The sequence below is a fragment of the Hylaeus volcanicus genome, chromosome 7, assembly GCF_026283585.1.
Source record: "Hylaeus volcanicus isolate JK05 chromosome 7, UHH_iyHylVolc1.0_haploid, whole genome shotgun sequence".
In the NCBI taxonomy this organism is placed as follows: Eukaryota; Metazoa; Arthropoda; class Insecta; order Hymenoptera; family Colletidae; genus Hylaeus; species Hylaeus volcanicus.
The window spans coordinates 15,813,403-15,840,656 of record NC_071982.1 but is presented as its reverse complement, the minus strand read 5'-3'; the positions used below and the strand labels follow the sequence as shown (position 1 = coordinate 15,840,656).

The following is a 27,254-nucleotide window of genomic DNA, read 5'->3' as shown; positions in this document are numbered from 1 at the left end:
AAATATTTAGATAGTTAGATAATTCAATTATAGTTTGATTAGAGATAGCCATAGAATGAATGAGAATTAAATTTCTCTGGTGCAATGGAGAACCTATACTACACAGTGTGATATTTTAGAATGCATTCAGGCTGCTAAAGCCAGATATAAATTGCTGTACGCCGAGGCATTAGCGTTTTATAGTGCATTAATTAGTCTGCTCGCGACGAGAAGGCGGATAAAAAAGTTTTACAACGTTGTAAATGCAAAAGAGAGCTTGCGTCGCGATCCGCTATTTAATTCCTTCTTCATTTTACACGGTCCGACGTTTTACTGTGCGTTATGGAGCACATATACCTAGATTATACACGCTGTGGTCCCCGTGTGATACACTTGGACCGAATCGTTTATGGCATTGCCACGTTCGTCGCCTTGATGCTCCATGCGTGCTTTATTGCCATTGCTTTATTAGGCTTTCGTTTAATTGCACAGGTTTAATGGCCGAGCTTGGAATACTTCCAGCTCGAGTTACGGGCTAATCGCGCTTTCGAACGACCTTGGGCCCTTGTTTTAACGTGGCCTCTTCATCTCTTCTCCTCTTCTTCTTGCACTTTACGACATGCCACGTTTGGAGACACCTCTTCGTGCCAGATGTTCCAAATGTTTGAAGTAATAAGGGCTGTCGATGTTTAGTAAATTAGGTTTAGATATATTGTAAAGGGTATTGCAAAAAAGGTTTCAGGATTTTATTGTAATGATACATTCCTAAAACCCTTTTTGGAAGATTCTAGCAATTCAAAGTAAGCATTTGCTTAAGGTTACTAGTCATTTCACTTTATTAGAATGTCAAAGCTTCTTTGACTTATTAAAATTAAATATCGTACATTATAATAATAGCGTTGTCTCATTTGATCAAGACAAAATGATACAACACACAACACATGAAAAGTATAATATACAACATAGGGAAACAGCGCATCAGCGATCAGAAAAATTGATCGTGCTGAAACTATTAGGGAGCTCTTAGAACAACTATAATATCGATACGTTTTTTTATCGTTTATTGTTGTGTCGTTATGCATGCTTCAATGACTTCTCGTGCTGAAGATAGAGCGTCAACGGTGTCGAACGCGGGGGAAGGAATAAAAATAATAATTTAGTTATAAATTAGCTTAACAGACTTACGTGTACTCTACGATATTGCAGTCAACAATACATGTTCGACGATTGATGCTAATACAACTTATTACGTTTTAATATCATAGTACAACGACAATCGCTGTTATATCGTGGAATTTTCGGACATCGATAAAGCCATACTAATTATAGTTTCGGTTGTAATGTGACTTTATAAATACAGAACGTTTATGTTCCTCTTAGTTTTTGGTAAATTATGTTACATGTCTACTTTAATATTACATTCTTTGCGTCACACGGATCTTTTTGGATTCCTTATTCGCAGAATATACTGTAATCCTTTAACCAACGAAAGCGATATCTATAAAATTAAACAAACATTGATATTGAAGTATGCGAAACAGTAAGTCTCAGCAAAGGTTAAAGGATTAAAGAAATATTCCTCATCATCTGAAAATACTGTTCATCCATCCTTTTGTCAACTAAGACTGATCAACAAGTTTATATTTGATATTTGTGTGAAAATTAGAATTTTAAGTATCTTCTTGTTTTCAAATGAAGACAAAATTGATATTCGTATTATTACATATTTTTGTAGAAGTCTGAATAGTCCGCAGGGCAGCTCCCTTGGAAAATGAGGGCTGTTGAGGGGTAGCGTCCCCACGTACCCGTGGCGCTAAACGACGAAGTATCGATACTTTGACAGTCGTTCTTTATTATTATCTTTTCATTGTAAATTGATAATAGATTTAGACTAATTTTTTTTCCTTGTGAGTTTCAGAAACCTGTTGGAGGGTTTTGATGATTTTAAAACGACCGCTAAAATAAGTTAACTAGAAGTGGTGCAGATGGCGCCACTGACCTGAATTTACATCATTTAAGTTGGCGCCTTTGCAGAGGCCATAACTAAGTATTTATAGGGGTTGATAAGGTATTTTTTACTCAATTAAATTCTAATTTAACGTGTTTGACTGTAATTGAAATTTGTTTAATCAGCGAAACGAGTAAGCTTCTTCTCAACTTTATAATTTGTAAGTATTACATTATAAATATCGACATGTTTAGACACGGAGTCACAAATATCAAATACAAACCCAAGTTTAGCATTCCATGAGGCAATGTTTCTCAAACTTCGCTCGATCAACGTTGTAAAAAACGAATTGGCGAATTCCGTGGGGTAGAATTTCTTAAATTGCGTATTTTAAAATTGTCTTTTTTTTAAATAAGTATATTTATGAAAAGTTCTATTGAATTCAAATCGAAGGTTTTATTTAATTTTATACAAAGTTTAGAAGAAGAAAATCGAAATGGTCACGGCCTCATTGGAGGGCATTATTCCAATACTGTTATATGTTTGAAAAACACTGCCTCATTTCCTCAGCGACTCGTCGATATATACAACTCTCTATAATATCTTCTAGCCTCTATTTCTTGCGTCCTAAAGTAACACCTCCATCTTTCTCAAAAAATGTCTACAACGCATAAATATCCGCAAAAGGTTCTCGCGTATACGATGATCCACCGAAATCCAAAATCTAGATCAGTGCTATTCAAACATCTTTTAAACGATACAGATCAACTCATCCACGTGTTTCCACATTAAAACCACTCTTTGAATCCTGTTTAGTTTAAAAACCACCGATCTAGATAGTTAGCTTAGCCTCTATCGCTAGACGATCCTCGTTCCTTCCGAAGTACGATCCCACTTCGTTCAGATCTCCTTGTTGAGGACGATCCCGCAGGGTTGTACCACGCCGATGTTCGTCAATTTCGGCCTCTTCGAGGTGGTTTTGCTCTCGTCCTTCTTCAAGAGCTCCTCTATCGAGTACGGGTTCTTCTTCCTCTGAGGTTGCACAGGCTTCTCTTCGACCGCCGTTTCTTTGCTCGCCGTGCTCTGTTCGTTTCCTGTCCCCGGAATCCTGCTCTTCTGATTTTCCGTTGCGATCGGCGGTGGACTCCCAGAAGATCCCGATGTACTGTGTCTAACGAACGCGCTGCGGTCGCTGCCGATCTTCTGGCCGAGTTCTAGTATCATCGGGGAATTCTGGAAGGGCTTGTAGTGGTCCTGGGACTCCGTGTTCTCGTCCAGGTCGCTCTTGTCCAGGGAGTCGTCGCTGCCCGCCATGGAGCTCGAGCTGGACTTGAGCTCGACCTGGTTCGTCGCTCCATTTTGCTCGGACAGACGCTCCACGTCCAAAGATCTGGAACAAACAGATTCCTCTTTTCAATTTGTTTAGTTTTGGTTTCGGTAGGATCTTTGGAAATTCTAGGAAGAATTGTTGGGCTGGTGTCGTGTTCGATTAGGAAATATTTATTAGGCTTGGAAGATGAATAATGGAAGATCGTAAGAATAAGGCGATGTTTCATTAAAATTGTAATATTCTCGAGTAGATTTAGTGGCGTCAATAAGCTCGATTCGGGATTAGCAAATCTTTGATGTACATTGTACAGAAAAGAAAGAGGGAGGAAAGGAAGTCATCCAAGCTAGGAGATTTGAATGCTTACGTGAACGTTTGCATTCCATGATGCAAGTGCAGCGTTGTCGCTTGGTACAGGGACGAGTAGAAGCTTGGATTCCAAGATGGTGCGCCGGTGTTACCGGAAGTGGTGGAAATGTGGAGTGGTCCCAGGGCTCCTGGATAAAATAGCTGGTAGTCTGTTCTCATCAGCGCCTCTGCGAACAAAATTCGACAGTATAAAGTACATATTTCATACACCAAATCCTTATAATTAATCTCAATAATTAGACTGCGGATTTTATGAATTTATAACGCGTAGTAATATAGAATATAACAGTTTATATCGTAATAGCATAAAATCCGCAATCTATTTATATAATATATTAAATACACTGTATGTATATACTAAGATTGGTAACCCTATTTTCAGCGCACTTCGTCGAACGCAGAGGAATCTCCCTAATGCAGGTTGAGCATAATTAATGTGGAATGAGATTGTCTCGCCATCCATAACTCAAGCTTCGTGACGCAGTTTCACCCGATAGAAAAAGAGCAACGTTATAGATAATTTACGGAATGAACGAGGCAAATTGCGATGGCGAATACGAAGCTCCCTTTAAGGGGTTGCGTGTCGATGGTCTCTCGCGGCAGCTCGCTGACGAGTCAATCGGCCAGAGGGTATCTCCGAATTCCTCGTCTTTTTCTCCCATCATCCTCGCCCGGCACGCTTTCCCTTTCTTCCTGCTATTTCTTTTTCCTCCGCGTCTCCCTCCCTCTAGAACGCGATTGCTGCATTTCTGGCTCCTTCTTCCTTCTCCTTTTTCCCCCCTTTACGTTTCTCGTCTATGGAACCGAACTGTGGCGACGGCAAAACGGTCAAAACAATGCAAAAAATGGCCGAGAGTGATTCCACGATACGGACAGATGTTTAGGGGATCATTAGCCAGTAATGGCGCACTCGCAACGCAGCTTTCCTTCGCATAATGACTCACAAAGCTTGGAAGATACCCGCTGGGAGACTGCTACGAGGTGCATCGAAACATCTGGGAGTCAGTGGTCGATCAGAGACAGAAAAACAATTGGAACAGTTGGTACGAATGTCCTGTTTCACCTTGTCTTCAAGTTGCAGCCATTTTTGTATTCCACTGTGTATTAACATGTGCCATTGTTTGGGTTTGTAGGAATTTTGATGGGCTAACTTCCAAGATGAAGATTTCAAATAGGGTCTGTTCGATTCAAGAGCAGGATGAACGAGTTATTCGTCTCGTCTTCTTCTACTGGGACTGGCAAGTATTCTTTTTCATTAGAAATATTTCCTTTACATTTTATTCGAAACAAGTACACTATAAAGTTTATTCTTACCTCTGTTAGCAACGTTTGGCGACACCTGTGAAGCGTACGTGCTAGGAGAGCCATTCTCGATCCCCGCGTGATCTGTGTGAAGACCTCCCCCTCGCAGAATTCGATTCACAGACGAAACAGAGGGTAAGCTTTGCGGATCACAGGCTCCTTGTCGAGCGAGCTGCTCGCGAATTTCCCAGGCGAACATGGTCGGTTGCTCTTGCTTCATTCGTAGAATCTTCTTCACGACCGTCGGGGTGGCCACTTGCTGAAAAATACAAAATTAGTTATATTAGTAGCGATTGGAATTTTTATAATATTAATCTAGGATTTTATCGAGTTATCGGCAAACTAGTTCTCAAATTATTACAAAAAAAAAAGATCAAGTCATTTAACGTGTTCACGTGTTCTTGATTTAATATGTAATTGTAGCTTACTAAAAGGGTCTTTAACCAGTACACAAAATTAATTTCCTCTTGGAGAAAATAATTATGTTTGGCAATTTGGTAGTTATCCTTCAAGATCTAAAGTGATCTTGACGTTGTAATTAAGAATGCCAAATTTGGGAATCGTTACAACCTCCAGATAAAGAGACAGAATAAATACACCGACGAAGGGATTGAAGCAATGTTGCGAGCCGCCTGATGTTCTCGAGAGGGGTGATCCGTATCGCCGGTTATTTTCGAAATGTAAACGCTGATGATTGCGATTCATGTCGAGATATGACACGATGTTATCGACTCGGTGTTGTACTTCGAGCGTTTATCGATTCTAACCGCACGTTTCCTCCATCTGATCCTCTTTAACCGCGGCCTTTTTTCATCGCCGATCAAACGACGATAGGATTGTCCAAGCTAAATATACACGCGTGTTTGATTCCTTTGCGAGTGATCGAGATCGATTAGTTTAAATAACAGAGATGTAAATTGACCAACGGCACACGGGCTGACAAAGGTACAGGTCCATCTAATAAATTTACTCTCAAGAAAATTTGTTTCAAAAATGTAACTTAAACAAATGTTTGAATTTTAATTGTCGTGGCGTCCCCTTCAGGCATTCTATGAATGACGTTTTCACCATTTGCATCAATGATCCTCTTCAATTGAACACAATGTTTATGTAAAAGTTGAAGCCTACAGTCCCTTTACCATCTAAGACCACGCAGAGTTAATCTGAAACCTTCCACTAACCGAGCATTTCGTTGCAGGTCGTCAAGAGTCGGTGGCGGCCGTCAAGCACGGAAACAGTAGGACCGTTGGGACCGTTGTCGACCATTAACCCGGTCATTTTTCCAACCAGCCTTGTAGTTGGCGTTATCTCATCGAATTAACGCGCAAGTGGTCACACTGTCGTCGGAATGGGCCTGCAGAGGGACGCGGGCCGCCATATGTCGCTCACAGGTGAAGCACGTCGTGGGCCCAGTGAATCAGATAACGGGGTAGGACCCAAAAGGTAGGTGGGTAACGCGTACCCGCGCTTTATTGCAGTTTAGCCCCGGTTTACCGAGGAGGCGGGCTCATCTGCTCTCGCAGACGTGTTTCCTTCCGTGGTAACCGGGGGCCCGTGCCAGTGGTGCTCAATCTCTGCGACGCTCATTTGACTTGCTAATGAGCGCGGTCCTCGCGGTTAATTTTATGCTAACGCGATGGAAATGTTATGCGGCGTACAGATTTTCGAGATCGCCGATTTCTACAAGGGGGCGACCAGGGGGAGAGAACGATATGGTTACAGAGGGGCGTGCATTTTCTGCGGGCCCCCTTTCTGCTATCGAATCACTTTCAGGTATTCCTGTGATCACAGATTAACCCTTTTGGGGGTCTCGAATTGTTTTATTTTTGGGGTGGAAGGAATTTTCTTCGCGTGCCTCCAGTTATTTGACGTTGGATAAATGCTATTGAATTGTAAAATTCTGCTGTATATGTGAATTCCAATCCCATTGATGTTGAATGAAATGATGGAATAGAATAAGGGTTAGCTTTTAAGGGTATTTTCTTTACCCGTAGGGGTTAAAATTCGCTGCCTGTTACATCTGTAGAATGAACCATCGAGACAGTCGTTTAATTCTCGTAATCATCGTAATCCTCGGTCGAAAAGTGTCGTAGCTAGCTGAAGAGGGCCATGAGCCCTAGCACACCTGATTTAGCATGTAACAACGGTGGCACGTTCACGAGTAGCGGTCGATGTCCATTGAATGGCCCTGATATGGGAGCACCACTGGTGACCAGAGCGTTTAAGGGGGTAGTCGAGCCGTCCGCCTAATATTTTGAGGGGTAGGACAAACCATCGCGTGCTCCGAGGAGCATCTCAGATTCTAATCTGACACTTCCGTCGTCATTTCCACAATTGCCCCGACCCAGGGTGTACGTGTCCCAATGTCTGCCCTCTCGCGTTGCACCGTGTACCCTCGAATATACGACACGTATACGGCTGGCCGATCGCCGGTGTCTTTTCTGTGTGCGTGCGACGGCACCACAAAGGAAATTGGCCGACCTGGATGGACATCTGGCGCTAAACGTTAGATAACACGGACTATCGAACAGGTTGACCAGTAATTACCGTTGAAGGGGCCCTGTGCGCGGTTAGGCGAGTTGGTCGCGATGATAAGATGGAGGAGGAGTCGAGAACAGGGCTCGATTCTGCTTGGTAGGGTCTGCTCTTCAACTTCATCCAGTATTTTAGTTTTTTGTAATATTGAACTCTTTCAAAGTCTCAAGCGATGAGACTTTGTAACGTTTGATCCACAAAAGTGGACTCGAAACACAACTCTATTTTACAATTTTAATTTGAATTTCTACCAAACATACAACAACAAAGTAATAGTTGTTTATCTTCCACATCTAGATTCTTTTGCCTACTTTTGAACGAATTCAATTCCCCAGCTGGAGAGTTATTAAAAACCATTATAACCAGGAAGTAGATAGGACGATCGTTTACATATGCAAACTTTATTCGTTTACCTTTGCTAAATTCCCTCTGGAAGTCGTATACTATAAATGCGAAGGACGTCCATGTGCGCGATTCGCATAGCTCTGTGTTTTCGTTGTACAGTGACGTTTAATCGGCTATTACTAAATCATTCATCGAGAAATAAATACCCATCCGTTAAGAGGGTCGAGCACGGGTCGCCATCGTGCTCGTGTGAGATCTTAATTACCAGATAAATGGAAAAGCTTCTGATCGACGAACGAGAAAACGAATGTCCGCATGCGAGAATATTTATGACACTTTCTTGGAGAGAATTCTGTTGAATATGTAGATTCCGCGGCGCGGAACGATTCTTACGTGTAGAATTAAATACGAGCCTGAGGTGCGCAATATAATTCAACGTGAGAAAAGTTTGTTCCATTTTCTTACGACGACAGCTAGCTTACGATTAATCCGAAAGAAAGTTATCTTTAACGAGGTTAAAAAAACCCCCGCAAAAGAGCGTATAAAAGAGCAAAAAGTGTACGAAAAGAATACCGATTATAAGTGGAAAATTGATAGTTTGGTACTCCTTCGGGAAAATATGTAATTTTTTATACATACCCTCAATCCTCGGCAACGTGTAATTATCTGTATTTTAAGAATACCCCGTCCTCCTCTATAAATTCAATATTTCCGCGGATGCGACATCTGTAATTTTCATTGCAGGACTATACTTTACCGCGTTAGCTCCGTTAATACGCGGTATCGGTCGAAGGGGGCCATACGTTCCAGGAAAGTCGCACAATTTTTCCGTAAACGCACGGCAATCAAAACTTTAGACACGGACGAACGATGAAGGAGGGCGGGGGGAGGGAGTGAGGGCACCTGTGAAAGGGCCAGTTAAACAAACACAGAAAAAGAAGAGCAAAGGGGAAGAAGATTGCGCGATTTTCTCGCGGCTTCGACGTTCCACTTTATTATCGGAGCACCGACGGGCCGTGCATTTTTCATGGGACAATTTCCTCTGCCGTGATGGGAGTCCATTATCCGACGCGTATCGCGTCGGTTCGAGCACGTACACGGACCAGAGATAACGATGAAAGTACCAGGACACGTTTCGAAAATGTTACGTACCGTACCGAGAACACGTGTAGATCGACGATAGTTGGACAATTAATTCAGAAATTAACCAGTCAATTGGGGAAATAACGGAGACGCCTTAACGACCGTGAACGTGCGAACACAATTATACGTAATTTAACTTGCGTTTCTTTGAAGATGATGTTTGGGCTTGCTAGCTGAATAAAGTGTGCGACATACTTTGTATAATGTTTTCGATTGAACGTGTGAGCCAGTTTAGGAGAGATATCTGGAAAACTATACGTATAAATTACATTTATATAGAATTACGATTAGTAAAGGTATCGATTACGATGCTTGATCGATGCCTAAGCTTCGTGTTGATGCTTAATAGGGACCATGCCCGACATACCAAACGACCCCAATTCCTTCCAGTGGCGAGATAAAATCTACGAAATGGTTCTCCCTTACGCACGGTGCACTTAAAATGACCCATCAACAGTTTTTCGACAGACTACACTTACTTTTCGTTACTCGACAATAATTTGGGCCAGCTTTCCGTTACCCGATGCGAGAGAGAACGCTAAAAGCAGCATTCGGGTTAAGGGAATCGATTTAAAACTACCGTGCAATTAAGAGTCCCAAGTTCATTCGATATATAATTATCCGCGTCTTTTGCGGTTCACATTTAGTATTCCCTGTTTATTCAGAAGCGAACAGATTACTGTGTTTCTTTGCGCATTAAGGAAATTTCGTCCTTAACTTGATAATGTCAATGGAATCTTGTACATGTGATTATGAGGGGAAATTTTTTTTTTATTGTTTACATTATAGAACCGCTTTGCATCACATTAACCAAGAACTGGGTAATGATAGAAATGAAGAATCTCTAGGAAACTATAGTACCTTCCACTATAACCATACAACGCATGGATTTGACTATTTTCGCCTCGGTTAAGAAGAAAAGGAAGACGGCGCAATAATGGCCGCTGATGACGATCGTTTACATGCGCTCGTGATCGTCCCCGAGCACAGTCAGAATTTAAATACGCTCTTCAGGTTTCCACCTTAAAGAACCCCAGGGTGAGAACTCGAGCCAGCAGCTCGCGATTCGCCGCACCGGAGGTCGTTGCACGACGGCCAACGTTATTAAAATAAATTCATTAAGCCGAAACCGTGATCGTGTTCAAGGCACGGGCGGATTCGCAAGAAATACCGGCGTAGTATGTGCTCGGCGTGCAATTATATTGTCATTAGTGACGTCACAACACGCAGGGTCTCTTTGTCGGCCGCATTTGTACGTCGTTCAGCGAGATTCATCTGGACGGAGATAATCCACCTCGCCACCCCGTGGTCCTTGATTATCGAACGCCAGCAACGCGCTGCACACGAGGTATCGTTATGGCGAAGACATATTTTACGACGCTGTTCGATTATTGTAGCTTGATTTCAGTTTTGTGGGATTCTTATTGTTGCGAAGTCTTTGAAAAATATTATGATTAAAGCTGATTTAGGGGTTAGGGGTATTTGTGAGGTTGGAAAAAGATATTCGCGTATTTTTTACTATGGTTGGTTGATATATTTTGGAAATCAGTATTTATTTATTCCAAAGAATATATATACTTAGGGGTATAACACAGAAATTTTCATCCAAAAATATTAAAAATTCTTGAAGATATGAATGATCTACTAGAAGAGTAATAAAAAAAAAAAATAAGGTTGACGGTAACCGATAATCGGTAAAACTAGTACTCAATTGTCTGGAACGCCACGATATTTATTCAAGAATTTGTTACAGGAAACCTTGATTATTTATGAAATCATTGGAATTTTTCAGCAATCGTCAATCTTGAAGACGGTAATAACGAAACTGAAGTCTGTCATTGATGCGGGTAAAATGGCTGCAGAAGCGATCAGGGCTGAAGCGCATGCTATAAATGTTCGAAGGCATCGAGCTCTCTCACGACCAGGGACGAATCAAGGCGTGAGCTGTATGAGCTACTAGAGCCTCAGCTGGACGGTCTGCAGATATTAATTTAAGGTATGTAATCCAATGATTTCGAGCACAAGCATGATTTGTATCGAGAGTCTTCCTCGATTTAACAAAATATTTAATCGAAAAGCAAACCCTTTATCATCGACGACTACATAATATCCATAGTTCAGGGTGTCGAAGAGTCTTGCTGTTCCCTGAGCCCCTGGTTTCACGGTGTCACCGACACCGATCCGCTCGATCGTAATTGAACGATCAATTCAATCTTCTCGCGCGGTCGTTAGGGAGGGTAGCAGGATTCAATGAAAGTTTTTAATATCGTAAATCGCGTGGAAACCGCGCGCGGTCCGGTAGGCGCCGCGATAAACAAAGAATTTGAAATTCAAATTCGACACGCGTTAAAAGCCGCGCGTCGCGCGTCTACCTGGTTATACTCACTTTCCTCGCTCTAAAGAGCCCGTTAGTGCGTCTAATTCGACTCGTTTTGGCCGAAACGATCGCCTTTACGATCGCGATATACCCTGATCGCTCTCTGACCGGTCGTCGAGAAACCCAACGGAGGCTCCAATGATAATTCCGCGCGACAGCAAGGCCGCGACCGAGGAAACCCGCGCGAAGCCATGAAATTATGCAAATGCACGCCGCTGCAAGGTGTTTGGATAATTGCGTACACCGTCGGCTCGCGCAGCCCTTACTTAAAATCACATCAGCGCCGCTTCGGCCCAATGACTTTCGAGTCGGCTCTTCCATCTCCCTCTTTCACTCATCAGGGTCACCGGCCCATAACGCACGCGTCCTTCCTCCGTTTATTACGCTTTTTGTCGCCACAGTGGCATCCCGTAATTGCGACCCGATTAGGAAAAGGGTGGACGACCCCGCGTCGATTTCCGTCTTCGGCGCCGGCCATTTTCTGCGGCGCCTTCGCGAAGGGCTATTATTTAAGAGGAATACACGGGATATTCAAGGTGTCCTGCCGCGGCGTTCTCGCATATTTTGACGATTATGTGTCATCTTTATTTAGAAATTATACCGGGGGATGGTGAACTGGGTCTGCTGGACACTTGGGTGGTCTCGAAAGAGGGAAAGATACAGACGTGTAGAGTTTCACGATGAGTGGTACGAATAAAAGTGATTTTCAGTGTAGAAATTCGTTGAAAAGGAGGAATAAGAATTGTTTGTATGGGGGCTTCGTTTTTGAATGGGTCGAGTTTGATACGTAGTTAACTATTCAGAATATCGTTAAGGGTGAAATGGTACTTACTTTCGTTTTGCTTCCCCCGATGCTTCCTGGTCGAATGCTCCCCGTCTCGTAGAATCTCGTCAGGATCTTCGATACACATCCGTGAGAGACGAGAAGCTGTCTCGAGATGTCGCAAGGTCTGACACCGACCAAAGCGAGTTGCACTATTCTTTGCCGAACGCAGTCGGGCAACGGTCTTCCGTTAACAAAGACACCACCCAATTGATTAACGCCTGCTTGACCTGCAACAACAAATAATACATTTGTACGAACATTTTTGGTTAGCTATCTTCGACAAGTTTCGTGTTATATTCGGTTAGGTTATTGTCAATCGACTCTATTCATGGTGTAAATCGTATGTTATGGGTAAAATTGCTACTATTGAGATTGAAAGAAGCTTCTTATTTAGAGAAAAGTCAGAGAAAACAATTTCGTCGGTACGATAAGGTAATGCAAAATTAATTCTGTTTATTTGCAATATTTAATGACCTCGGTGATCACGAATGACATCACGCAATAGAGCATACAATGAATAATGCATTAATGTAATTCCCAGTAACATTAGTAAGCTTTTTTCTTTCCCAAATAAACACCTTCAGGCTCGTATGCACCAATGGTCACACGAGAATGTGCAATATTGCAAGCAGGGTATAATAAATCTTGACTTCTTTATTGTTCCTTCTTGTTAGGTGTTTTTAACACTCAAGCATGTAAAGCTCCAAGAATAATGGAAAATAGAAGGTGGGATCATTAAATTACTATTATTGCGAAAAAAGAGAATTAAAATTGGTTATCACAGAAATGATTTTACTTGGTGAATAGATCTAGTATATAAAAATACGAATTTGCATGAACATCCATAGTCAGTCCACAACAAACCACCGTAATCAGACCTGAGGTCAAAATATCGACTCGATCTCCAAAGAAATGAAAGAGACGGAGGAGCAGAGGTCCCCCGGTAATTTTATTTCGCGTCGAGTGCGTGAAAAATGGTTAAAACCCGTAATTTCGGGGATCGGAGAAACATCTTAAAATTAGCGGAAAACGATTTCGACCAACTTGGTCGTTCCTCTTTCTGTTCGGTCACTGTTGCCCGACATCCGCAGGGCGGAACGTGGAATAGTAATTATACGTCTCCGTTTTCCGACGAGACGCATGCAAGAATGTCAGGCGATTTTTGTCCGAGGACATCCCACTTACCAATGTTATTAGAGGCCACGAAAAAAAGCATCTGCTCTCTGCTCCTCCTTAAACCGTGGTACGAGCTATTAGCAGATTATTTCTATTTTCGTGTTCTCGGTGCCCCGAAACAGAGCACACCTGCATTTCTACCATACCTTCAATCATTTCGTTACTTCGAGCTAATCGTTTAAGTTGGGTAATGTCGGACTGCACGCTCGGTTATGGAGCACTTGAATTATCAAAATTGCAAAGGGACAATACTCTTCTCACCCTGGAGGATTTTTATATAAATCTATAAATCTATATATTTCTAATAATAATCTTCATGTTTATTCGTATCTGTATCGCTTCTTCAGTTTCCACGTAAGGTCAGTCAAGTTTACCACTAATTCAATTGAAAAAGAATTGGTCCGATAAGTACACCAATTTCCTCTGTGCATGATCGGGAATGAAATTAGTGCATCCTGTACGACTAGAGTATAATTTTACAAACCAAGAAGTTATCGTAAAATTGTATCATTTCCTAGCGGAAGTCCAAGAGCTGCTTGCCACTTGTGGCAAAAAGATGCACCTCGAGGACATTTAATATCGATACACACGGTATGAAGAAATTCAACGTGAATTCTCATTCGAAGCTGTTTCAGTTCTATTTCCATCAATTCTCTATCCTGTTTCGCTTATTTTTATCATAAACATACAACTGTTTATGCGCCCATCTTGTCTTTTGATGCACAGCTGTTTAAAGCGTAAAGGGTAATTTAGTGATCGATAAAATTACCGCGCCAAGATCAAAAGAAGCCCAAGAGACCCATTGGCCAATAAAAATTCGGAATGTCACACGAATATCCGTTTCACGGATAAAAATTCGATTGATCTTGAAACGTTAAAGATTCCTTAAGGCTGGGCAGCTGCTCACCACTCCGAACAACTGTTTCTCGTAATTCTTCCGATTTGTGGAGTATTTGAACAGTTACGATCTGCGCGTAGAAGTGACAAGCGGCAGTAAAAGATAGAATAACTCAAGTTTATAAACATTTACGGATAGACGGCAGCTCGGTGGATTCTTATATGTGCAATTTATTCGATGTAATGCATATAAATGTTTAAAAAAAGCAAATAGTGGGATCGGAGAAATCAACACCTCGCGTTATTTATTATTTACCATTTGAAAAGAAAAGAAATGAAAAGAAATTTGTCTCTAGTCCAACAGTGCTCGAGTAGAAATTTCCACCAAGTTTCGTTTCTTCGGTAATAATTATGCCGTTAAGTAATCGTCGGCTACCGAGACGATTGGAGAATTAGGGGACTTCTCTGCGATCGGTAAGCTACAGGAGGATTTATGGGAGAGTTAATACCCTCTCGTGGGTCCCACGAACGGGCCTCTCGGGCCTTTTCTCCTTGCGGAAGCTGACGGCAGCGCTCGTAGGACGACGACGCGCCCAAAAGTGGCGTAACTCAAATTTTATTCCGTGGTTTAATGCCTGTCGGCCACGACCTATCTGGCCGCGCGATTATCAGCCCGTGGATATAAAATCGGTGATCGATTGACGTTTTTATTCCGAGCATTACGATTTTACGATTCCCCGAGCCACAGGCGAAAAATTCGAGAAACTTCGCGCCATTAGGCTTTTATCGTGTCCACGTCGGGTAGCGATTCGAGTGATGCAATTAGGCGTCGATTATACTCGAACAATTTCGTTGTGAAGTACTTAATACCAAACAGGAGATCTCGGGTTTGATCTTCCAGTTGAAATTTCGTATATGTTTCTATTTGTACAAAATATTATTACGAACTCTTCTTCCAAGTAGATCGCAGTAATAACGAAATACAACCATTAATTACTTCTTGATCTGCTTCTAAGAAGAGATTTCACCAAATAACACGTCCACTGTTTTTTCGGAAACATTCCAAGTCCTGAGAAGCATCAATAAAATAAAATATAAAATTCACCCTTAAAACATTTGGCTCCTTTTCAAGCGTTGCCGAGAATTTATCAAGAAACTCTTTCATTAATTACATATTCATCGATTGAAAAACAATTATAGGTTTTATCGATCGCGCTTAAGTATTCAGTGAATACCTCCAAAATTTATGTTTAAATGTGATTTAATTAACCTGTTACGTACGGTTGCATTAATTCAGAAAATTTATATTCCAATAAAACTTTCGTTCCATTAACGTTTTCGAGCTGTATGTTCAGCGATAGGCAACTTGTAACTTTTACACTGTGGCCGGAGATAAAATGCAGGAGGAACGTTAACGAAACGAGCGTTTCATTAAAATTGTTTATAACCCGAATTGACCGGGCGAAACGAGTCGATCGAGTCAGCTTTATACACAAATTTCGGTAAACGTGCCACGATTTAAAGTCGACGATGCAATTATAGATAATAATTACGTTCCTGTTGCCGTGTTTAATCAAATTACACAGTCATTTTTATTTTTGATCTCAAAGTTATATTTCTTGGGTGAAAATGGTACGAATAGACTGTGGACATTTATGCATTTATGGCAAGCATAAATGTACAAACGCATAAATATATCAAATACGAAACATCTGTTCTTCATCTGTCTGTATAAAAATACGAGTTTGTACAGACGCTCACAATCTAGTTAAAAGGCTTAAAAAGATTGTAGATAATAAAAGGACCATGTACTAAGAGAATCTCCTCAGCGGATGATTTAAGGTTTTCCCATGACAGCGGCGACAAACTTTTCGGCACGTTATTACGCATACATTACATGCAAAAGGGGAGAAATTCTCGCGTGTCGATCCCTCGTTACTCATCGGCGATATCCGACAGCGAAATAACGATTTATTCAGGTTTATCGGCAATTATTATTTCGCCTTAAAAATCACCGTCGTCGAGTAGCGCATGTGTCTTCCTCGTCTCCTCCTTTTTTTTCCCTCCCCCCCACTCTCCCTTTAATTTTGGGCGCTACACGGCAAGAAGAGAGTCGCTTCCTGTTTCATGCTGAAACTTTCAGCCTCCCGAGGATCGAAAATTACACGTGGCCAGAAAAGCGACAGACCGTACGCGACCGCGGGCCAAATTATTATTACGGCAAAAAACGAAGCAGGAAGTTGTCTCCTTATCTGTGTAAAAATCTCCGACCGAAACGCGAAATTGCGCGAATAAATGTCGGATTCCCGCGATTCTCTTCCACGACCGATGGCGAAGAGGGCGAAGGTGCAAATTTATCGGGCGTGGAGATCGCTTGGACAAATTCGGGAACGGTTGGACGGAATTCGTTAGGTTCGAATGGAGAATTGTCCACGTACCGACGGAAGAGTGTCAGGTAAACTGGTGCGTATGAGTCTTTTAGTTCTTTGGTAATTAAGCAGATGTATCCAAATTAAAAATTGTAGGTGTGTAATAGAGACAGTTTTTATTTCAGTGGGACCTTCCGTACCAAAGCAATTTCTATCTGTAATTAAAATGGAACTGTTGACCTAGAAATTTACGCTAGAAAACATCGAACGTAACGACATCCCCCGTAAATTTCTCCTCTACATTAATTATCATCAAGAAACAAAAGTAATTTTCCCCGTGCCACGTGAAACTCCTATCTCCGCGATCCTCGAGTGGCAATCAATTAAAAAATTGGCTCTTATCGGCAATTAACCGTTAACTTTAATTACTCGTACGGCAGAGGAGCTTTCCTCCATGGATCGAGTTTGGTTGATAAGGACAGGAGCGGATCGAAAGGGAACCAGAGCTCCGATACGAAAAAATAAAACCCCGAACGAAATCCTGTTGGGCGCATACCGACACGTAACCGCCATATTGGCCATCAAATTGCGCGGTAGGAAAAATATTTATGCGACGCAGGCTGTATCTCTGGATACATAATAATGGTTAGCTTAGAATTAGCGAACTAATGCGGGCCAACGGGCGATCGCAATCGCGCTTGCCATTTAGGCTCTATCCAAACTACACACCTGCCCTACCTGTAATCACGATCCATCTACGCTAACAGATTTTTTTCTCTCACTTCTCGGCGCGCACGAGAGGGGACACGCGACGCAACTCGAGTCGATCCCGAATCGCATGTATCCCGTAATTGAAACGTACGATCGATATTTAACCCCGCGATATCGCTCGCGACGATGCAGCAACGTGTTAACAGCTAATTGGCTCGTTAATCGGGCCAATTTTTTCGTCTGGTCGCTCCTTCGACGACGATCGCGCGACTCCGAGCCAGGGTTGGGTACTGTAGTCAAGTTAGTTTATATTTCAGTTATTTCAACTGAACGGTTATCGATCGTGCGTTGTTTAGTAAAAATTGCGGAAATATTCATTGGGCATGTCAGGTTTTAAATTGTAAATGAACAGAAATGCGTGTTGTTGTGCAGGCGAGGCATACTCTTGGAAATGTACGATTTAATTAGTACATTTATTACGATATTGTCCTATTTAAGTATTCGCTACAATTCGATTTACAATTCAGAAATTATTTGAGTAAGATTGCAACGGTCGAGTATTCAGATAAGACACGAGTAGCCAAATATTCGAATAAAACTCGAATAGGCAACCGCTGAAATATTCAAATAAGACTGTTACAATTATAACACATACTCGAGTTACGTGAATGGAACACACAACTTCCCATAATGTCCGAGTATTGGGGCGCAGAAAAAGTTGGAGAAGCAGAACCCTCCAGTCCTAATTGAGAATACGGTTGAAACATTGTGCCACAGGCCCGCGGTAAATGAAGCACGAAGGATAAGAAAGAGCGCGAGGGGCCCGAAGGGGGAGGGGGCGGGTGGACAGTGCGATGTAATTAAAGTCGTTTAATAACAGGTCCATAGATCTTGGCTCTCGATCCGCCGTATAAAATTCTTCGTTAATTACTGTCAAAGTGACTTCCAAATCGTAATTTACCTGACGCCTCGAGCCAATCGTTCCGAGGAGCGGATACGGTCCGCGAAAGAAGGACGGTGAACACGGGCTGGGTAGAGAAAGCGAGAGGAACAGAGCGAAATGGAGAACCAGAAGGATGAGGGGGAGCAGGGGGAGGCGGAGTGATTTTAATTTTTACTGTCGATCGGGCCGGAACGACTCGTCTTCTGATCTCGCCGACGGTAGCTGACCTCGTGCTAAATGTCCGAGAAACGATAACGACGAGCCGCGTCGTTGCATAAATCAGAAAGCAGGTACTGGCAACGGCTATCAGCCCCGCTGCTGTTGTGTTAGCGACGTTAATATCTTTCGGAACGGTGACGATACCTCGAATCCTATTTGCGCCGTATGAATTCTAATGGGAGTGCTCTCTCGATCGATAGCGGGAAGAAAAAGTTTGTATCAAGATGGATCAGTGAATGAGAATGTTTGAAAATTGTGCTACGAGTCAAATAACAGTTGTCGAATAGAGTAATAGTCGAATAAGACTTTTGTAGTCAAGTATTCAAGCAAGAGTCGAGTAGCGAATCATCTGAATACGATTCGAATAAGACCAATTGTTAAGTCTTCCAATAAGACTCGAGCAGTCGGACACTCTAACGGCACAAAAAGAACAATAAGACGCATTAACGATAAATGTGTAACAAAAGCGATCCACCATATCATCTAACTAATTTACAGTAGTATCTCCCGCGATAAATAATACATTCCGATATCTGCATTCTTTGATTTCCTAATTATTACCGGAATTTACATGTTTGAAAAATACTTATAATTCAATAAAACAAAAGTAACGGAACCGAGGTATATAAATAATACGGAAGGAAGCTCAATCGAGTCCCAAGAATTTTCTTCAAGTCAAAATCACGAGGCTGTTTATCATATAAAAAAAAAAAGACAGAAACGAATCACAACATACCTTCCGAAACAAATAAACTTTATCGTCGCAACTATTCATGAATTTACACGTTTAACTTTTCGTATATTTTATTCGTAATTTTTCGCGGACTCACCTGTATGCGGCATATTGATCCAAGGATTTCTCCGATAACCTGAAACAAAAATGAGAGACTCATTAACGAATGTAGATCACTGCAAAAATCGTCGACTGATCCCCCGAAGCACGCAATTATTGCGACTCGACGGTGTTTAGAGCATAACGACGTCCATATTTTGCACGTACACACACAGAGAGGTATGCAACTCGGTGTGTGCGCACGGCGCAGTTTACGGGAACGTAGCCTTTACTGTTAATGAATTTAAATGTATTCAAAGGGCGCGCTTGACGCTTGACATGGCAACCCTTAAATATGCAACCGTACCACGCGGCAAAATATTACTAACAGCGGACCCGTGACTCTCATTCCGCCAAAATGACGCGACTCGAGAGCCATGGGCGTCCGTCGCACCCTGATTGCGATATGCAATTTTTATTTTGCAAAGAAAATATAGGAAAGAGTATGGGGAGATGATTCACAAATTATCCCCTATTGAGGCCATTTGACTAAAGTGTGTCATCAAAAAGATAATTTTCGCTAAGGATCGCATCCTCTATCCATCGATTTTTCGAGACCAGGATTCTATCGAGCAAACATGTTTCACGTCTGCATAGTGTCCAACTCTCCACCGATAATGCCCGTTGGTCATTCGAGAGCATCTGGACAGAAATGTGACACCAAGAGTAGAAAACGAGTGGGTGCGGAACGACTTGAGAACTCCAAAGAGATCTAGCGTGAGCGGAAAACTACGTGGAATGCGTGCGTAGCGTGGCGGGTGGCGTGTACTTTGTGATGCAAATTAATGCGCGATTACCAAACCGCCCCTAACCCCGGCAGCCCCTTCTCCTCGTTACCCTTGCTTCGTTCGTGTCGTGGCCTCCGTGGCCACCAGCAAATGGCCGCGCGGCTGTGTTGGTGGCTGCGTACCACAGTTTCAGGTGTATTTCTCCGCTACGTGCAATGAGCACGGGTACGCCACCCTCCAACCCCAGCCACTCGATGCCTACCCACGCATTAAGCCTGGTTACACGCTCGCCCCCCGCTGCCTTAATCTGATGTAACTATTACACGTTACGCGGTGCACGGTCGCGGCATCGACGGAATATTCGCGGCACTTTTCTATCGACGATTCATTCATCTGATAATCATTTGCTTGGTAGATCATGTCGAGAAAAGTAACGATGGGTGTTCCTCGGGTTGAGACGATTTGGGAGCTTGTACCCCAAGGAGCTTGTTGGGAGCTAGGCTGACAGAATTAGCTTATATTACCAGCAAAAAACAGACGATATTTTAAAATCATTTTACAATTCAAGACATTTTCTCTCAAAGTATTACACACAAGGAGTTTCGTACGTGGAACGCTAGCAACGCTTATTTATTATTTGCTAATTCAAAAGCAGACCTAACCAGACCTATACCGATGGAATATTGACAAAAGTGTGATAAAATTGCACCTGGAACAGGAATGGAGACCGGCAAGTCCCGTCCAGTATCGCTAGTACCAGTGAAAATTCAAGGTGCGCGCAAGAAGTCGAGAATGTCGTATATAAGCGTCCCCGCAAGAAAACGACCACTTTTGCCCCGCGTCCGTGCAAAGACCTGGAAAATCGACGGCGCAAAGTTATTACGGCCGTGGCTGTATCACGAAAAACTCGATCCGGCTGTATATGGCGTTTGTAAAGTTCGCGGACGCTAAAATTCCGTCACGAAGCGCTTTCAAGGTGTCAAGCGGTACTCGTTAAAGCTGCCAGCGGCACGAAACGCAGTCCCCCCCTTTTTTTTTTCACCGTGTAAAGGATCGTACGACTTGGGCGTTGACAAAGAAGAGCACGAACTGGTGGTCAATTGCTCGGACGTTATTTTAATTAAATTGGCGAAATTCCCTTATGGGAGAGCCCTGATGTGGGATATTCAGGTGAACAGGCTGGATGACTTAGGAATGGTAAATCAAAGGAGGGAGTGATTCTTGATACAAAGATACACTGAAAATATAGAATGGGATTTTTGTATCTTTGTATTATTAAATAAAAAAAAGTGTCCAGAAAATCCTCAGGGGCTGTAGCTGAGTTTGGTCTCAGCTACAGTACGGGTTTGGCGAACCCGAGGTACCCGAGCTCCTTGTAGGAGTACTGCGCCTTGCTGTTGGGCCTACTACTCTAGCAGGGGTAGTATATACCACCTGAGAGGGAAACAAAGCATGGAAATATATTTTATAAAGAATAGTCTTGTAAGTAATAAAATATCATATCTAGATCAAATATCATAGAACGAAAATGAAACAGGATTATGTAGCTTTAACACTGCTACAAAAAAATAGTCGAAAAAGTAGTCTCGGCTCACTTGAATTGCTTCCATCGAAGGTAGACCTAAAACTACTTCCATTTCAAAAATAATCGAGCAGTCCAATTCCAGTTTCCTCCAATTCATCGGCAGCCTCAAGCATTTCTAGGAAGACCAGAGAAGAACGATCGTTTTTTTCGCGAAACAAGGCGGATTAGGTTTGACCCGACTCGGGGACGATCGGAAATCCCATCGGGACTCTCGTCGAGCCTCGTCCGCAATAAAATATCTCCGTAATGAGGATTGAACGATTATTATAAATCAAACGGGCCCGCAACGCGGATCGTTCGCCGCATTTCTCGCGCGCCACGTGTTTTGCCGGTGTTACTCTCTCGTGAACACGTGTCCCGCCTCTCGCTTTACTTCTTTCTTCATTCTGTCCTCCACGCAAACGGCGGTACGTGCAAAAGTGACGTACGAACCGAACGCTCGCGACACGGTGAATTTTTCTCTTTCGTTGCGCCGGGACCGCGCGGGTAACTTCTTTTGGCCACGCTATGATCCCGATGTTTCAATTACATCGGTTCGGTGAAAGTCGCGCTTAACACCGGGCGGATGCTTTCACGGACGAAAAGAAGCCGCGGGGGAATGCGTAGAAATCAACAATTTATTTTGAAGTCGACGTGTACAGTAACGATGTGGTAGATCGTAAGTAGACTGCGGATGTTTATGACAAACGTGAATACACAAATTAAACAAGGATGTGAACAAATGCGTGAATATATAAAATATAAAAAGTAAACTACACGTCACGACAAAAGCTTTGCTACGTTTACCATTATAAAAGTAGGTCGCGCCGAATATCTGCAGCTGAACGCTCTCCTATGCTGGCATCGATGTCACTTTAACTGCGCGATGTTCCTGACTTTTTGGGCTACCATAATCATCCGCGATCCGTTACATTCCGTATAAATATTTATTATTGACGCAACGGGCTAAAATTGGTCAAGTTTCGAATCGTTACAACGACCAGAAAACAACAACAAATAAAGAAAACTTGATTGGGGGATACTCGTACGTTTACAACTGCCATATATCACGAGAACAAAAAATTGAACGTATCTTTTTTCGGTTCAATTTCTACTCTCGTCAACAACCTAACTGACTTTGACAGTTACAAAAAACATTTACGATATTTTTTCCCGTGTCGTTTCACGTTTCGGGATGTTATTTAGTCGTGGCTGAGCCTTCGAAGTACATAGTTTATCTTCGAAGAATCTCTTTATTTGATATATATATCATCCGTTACGATTCGTTACGACGAAATTGTAGAATCCTCTGTAACCCCCTTCATAATTCTTGGAAAACGCTCTATAACCTACCAGAGATATTCGATAACTGAAAGACTATTCCAAAGAATCTAGTCAGCCGTAAACAAGTCCGTCCTCCTTTTTGCCTCCGCAATTTTCGTTTCCCAAGCGAAACGAGCGTCGAATGAAAATGCCCGTGGAAAAGGTCGAGCAGCGAGCGTGTGCAATAAAACCTGCCGGCGTTTTCCTCGCCGATCGAATCGTCGATAGTAGAAAACGTTCGGTCGCTGTAGTAAAGCGGGGTTAATTCCTGTCGGGCTCCACACCTCGCGTTCTTTTCCACGTTCCTGAGAGGAAGGCTCGACTTGAGAACCGCGGCGGCAAATCGCCGGTAAGGTCACGCTTTTACGTGTAAGCCCTAAGCGAAATCTAGTTTTTGTTTATTCATTAGGTTACCCCGCGCTTTAAGTGGTACGTGGAGAAGGCTTGCCCGACACAGCGAACGGGGACGGAGGGGGTGGAACGCCGTATCTCCGATATGCCACCAGCCATAAAAATCTGAATATATTAGGCGTACATGCACACGACATCTCGGTCGGATCGTGAACACGTTACCCACGATAATCTATGCTCGTTTCTAGCACACTTTAACACGTTTCTGCGTACACACTGGCCGCCAGCCACTGCGCCACCGTGTCTAGTTTCTTCTTCCCTCTTCTGGGCTCCCCCTGCCGAGCGTAGGCTCTTATCATTCGCCTCGCGACGGCTCCACTCGATATTTAGAAAGATGGGAAACTCTACAAACAGGCGGATTTTACTCGGGTTTGAATTTTCAGTAATCGTTCATTTTTGTGGGTAATGTTTGATGGAAAGGTCTCGAAGAGGTTGAGCTCCTCCCTAGTCAGTTCCTTTCTTAAAAGAACATACCGAGAGATGTACACATTTCTCCATCTTTCTATTCGCCATAAATGCGTAAACTGCCTCGGTCTAACAATTACCCCTCAAACAATTTCCCTTCCGAACGACAACCTAAACTCCCTCCAGAGAACATGACATCGATCTCCGTGAGGTCCTTGAAAAAAAAAAATATTTTCCTATCACGTATCCAATCTTCAGTCCACGGTATCGTGCCGTGGGTATATTTTTTTTTCTCTCGCCATTTTCAAGGTTACGCGAGACATCGACGGAATCTCGAGTTTTCCGCGACGGATATCGAAGGCTCAGGTCGGGGTAGGCTTTGGAGAGCAAAGCGGCGAAGCAACGAGCAAAAAGGGGCGACCAGGGGACTGGTGGGGGGTAATTAGAATAATTCGGGCCGCTGTGGTTCACGCCACACGGACGAATTTGCATTTTAAATGAAGCAATGGCGTGTCAGAGGCCCCCGGTACGCTGGCCAGGAGAGCGGCAGAACTTTGTGTTTTATAAGGAACTTTAATATTTATCGCGTATATCCAAACCGAATAACCGTGTATATATACGCGTGTACACACAGGGACGCGTGTGTCGCGTGTGTTTGTGTAGGTGTATATCCAGGGCTTCCTTCCTTCGAACGCAGTCACGGGCGGTTCGATCCGTTCATGCTCGACGTTCTTCCTTTCTTCTTTCACCCGTGGAACCTAACCGAAGGTTCTGCAGCCCGAGACCCCTAACGGTGGATCGTTATCGCGTAATTAGCGCCGCTGATTTTCGTGTTATGTTATTGACACGCATGCGACCTGGACGATGATACCTTTCATTTTGGGTTATCAAGGCTGCAGGAGGGGGAGGAGGGAAGGTACCTTCTGTGGTTAGGCGAGAAAAAGGCAGAACAATCTCGTACCGTGACTAACACCGAACCTACCACGGCTTGTTGCTTGCGAATATATTTATTATTTCTATCCACTTCATTTAGTAAATTCATTATTTGTAGAATTTTGGCTGAAATCTTTTGCCCGCGAATGTTGCCTTTGGCTTATTTATGCAATTGCAAATCGTCACCATTTGCCAACAACAAAACTTTTGATTTGCAATTAAGGAACCTATTAAATGTCAGAGTTTTGACTTCGTGTATCCTATTTCAAGTTTTTATATATTTATTTACAATCATTTGGACTTCGCCTTGGCAAGCTTTCTCTCAGTTTAGCCACAGTAAATATTATAGTATACCGAAGGTCAGTTGCAAAATTTAAATAGCATTTCTCAGAATAATTTGACTTAAACCTATGCGAATAACTTTAGCGATCGATAGTCCAATAAGTGATACGGGTTATACATTCGACAGAAATATCGTAGACTTTTCGTTCCTAGTAGTGATTGCTATTAAAAGCGTAAACACTAATTAAACGCGGGTTTGATCGTCCTTGATATCGAAATTCGTTCTGAATTATCCACAAACACAATGTCAAGATTATGTGCAAGATATGCGAAATATTGTCAACCAAAATTTGCATTGAAAATGTACAAGTAGACGCAAGCAAGTTTCAATAAGGGTGCACATTAACACGTTGACTGCGACAGGACTCTTCAAGATTCAATCAAGATTCAATATGTTTCTAAAAAAAGATCTTACTTCTCGATTTTGATTTTTTCTTCCTCCATAAAACTATCTATTCATATCTACATTGATACACTATGAATTTCATCCTACCTGCGCAAATATGGCAAGTAAATAAACTTCAACTCATCTCCTACTCTCCAGTCAACGTCTTACAAAAGCAACCCCAATTGGATTAAAAAAAAAAAGGAAAGAAAGAAAGAGAGAAAGAAAGAAAGAAAGAAAGAAGAAGCACCATACCTGTTGATTTTTCTCTTAGCGGGCTCCAATTCTTTCCGTGCGTATTCGTTTCCAATCTTCCAATCTTCTTCCCTCGTCGCGGTTAGAAGAAGCCGTTCGCCCTGACAGTTCCCGTCGATCCTGGCTCCCTAATCTTCGGATCGCTCGATCTCCAACGACGTCCTAATTCTTCGGGCACGATCCTCCGTGACACTTTTGCGGCGTTTCGGCGCCCGGGTGAAGCGATTCCGCTTTCACGGCAACGAGATGCAAATGCGCGGGAAGAAGGTGAAACCAGACTCTATAATGATACACCTACGATAGAGTTTCTCTCTGGAACACACTGTCGGAAGGCGACCTCGTCGATTGTTCCTCTAATGACTCTTCGATCGACACTGTTCCGTAAGACGCGGACGAAATGTCATCCTCGAGCGTTTTTCGATGGAGAAACGTCAGGTCGCCGTCAGGTCGTCTCCTTCCTTCTGCGGGAGTCCATTACTTCGACACTGATGCTCAAGATTTTGTGAATCTATGTATCTTCTGTCGGGAGGTTCTTAACTGCTCTAGCGTAATTGCTTAAGGTTTCTTGGGATAGACTATAAGTTACACTTCTAGCTTTCGTGTCAAGGCTCACTCTGTCAACTTTTCCAGGTGTCAACAGCGTTTGAAACTCCTCTTCTAGGTGTCGATAGCGTTCGAAGTTTCTTTTCCAGGTGTCGATAGAGCTCGAAACTCCTTTTCCAGATGTCGATAGCTTTTGAAACTCTTTTTCTACGTGTCAATAGCGCTTGAACCTCCTTTTCCAAAAGTCAAGAGCATTTGAACCTCTTTTTCTAGGTGTCAATAGCGTCCAAAGCTCCTTTTGTAGGTGCCAACAGCATTCAGATCTTCCTCTCCAAGTGTCAACACTCTCTTCCAGTTGTCATTCGCCAGAAACTCCTACTGTCGCACCTTAGGTACACTTCCTGCGCAAGCACCTTCTTCACAGTTCCTTTCCGATTCGGTGCTTCTTTCCAATATATAGATTCACAGAATACCTGAGAACCTCCCCCTTTGAGGGTGTCGCGCGGCCGATCGAAAACGAGGGATCGTCGATCGATCGTGGTTCCCCTGGACCGTTCAACTTCACTTGGCGCGACGCCGGTTGTCCGAGCCCCAGTGGTTACGGCGTGTCTTCTCGGACCTCCTCCAGGCCCCTAGGCACCTCGTGCGCGCGTGCAGCTACTCCTGGTAGCCGTCGGAGTGGCAGGTCCGCGCGACGAGGGCAAACGCGCTGGACGACTGCGGTTGGCCGCCGAACGTGCAACGAGAGGGACGCGAGGAGGGAGGAAGAACGACGCCAAAAGGTAGGAAAGAAGTTCAACTGGCCAGACAGAGACAGGAGGGTAGGGAGCAGCGGAGGCGGAGGTAGGGAACCTTAGAGGGGGAGGGAGAGATGTTAGGATGATGAAGCTGGTGTCAGGAAGAGGATAGGGTAGAATTTCTATTCCAACAGGAAATGAGCGAGATCTAAGTTACTCTAACTGGACTCCTCGTGTACTCATTGTGAAATATCGTAATTAGTCGTCTGATCTACCGAGGTTGCAATTTTTGAAGAGTAGAAGGGTGTCTAGCTTTCATTTCCCATTAGAAATGTTGGTGTTCGTAGAACCGAAGGGTAACGCTCCCAGGAGAGCGAAGAAGGATGGATG

At 43.1% G+C, this 27,254-nt stretch overlaps 1 protein-coding gene across 1 annotated transcript; it reads right to left on the bottom strand.

The window, feature by feature from the left end:
* Positions 1-27: 27 nt before the first annotated feature.
* On the bottom strand, positions 28-27,009 carry LOC128879662 (protein gooseberry). The gene is made up of 6 exons (XM_054129019.1): positions 25,585-27,009; positions 19,237-19,275; positions 12,158-12,378; positions 4,938-5,184; positions 3,622-3,790; positions 28-3,317 (listed from the first exon to the last, which is right to left on the bottom strand). The coding sequence occupies exons 2-6, from the start codon at positions 19,247-19,249 to the stop codon at positions 2,828-2,830; spliced, it is 1,140 nt and encodes a 379-aa protein (XP_053984994.1). The 5' UTR covers positions 19,250-19,275; positions 25,585-27,009; the 3' UTR covers positions 28-2,827.
* Positions 27,010-27,254: the final 245 nt, after the last annotated feature.

Excerpts from the sequence above, each read along its gene's own strand:
- LOC128879662 (XM_054129019.1), bottom strand. Across the intron at positions 5,185-12,157 it reads TCGGGGGAAGCAAAACGAAA|CAAGTGGCCACCCCGACGGT; the intron begins GTAAGTACCATT and ends TGTATTTTTCAG. Across the intron at positions 3,318-3,621 it reads CATGGAATGCAAACGTTCAC|ATCTTTGGACGTGGAGCGTC; the intron begins GTAAGCATTCAA and ends TGTTTGTTCCAG.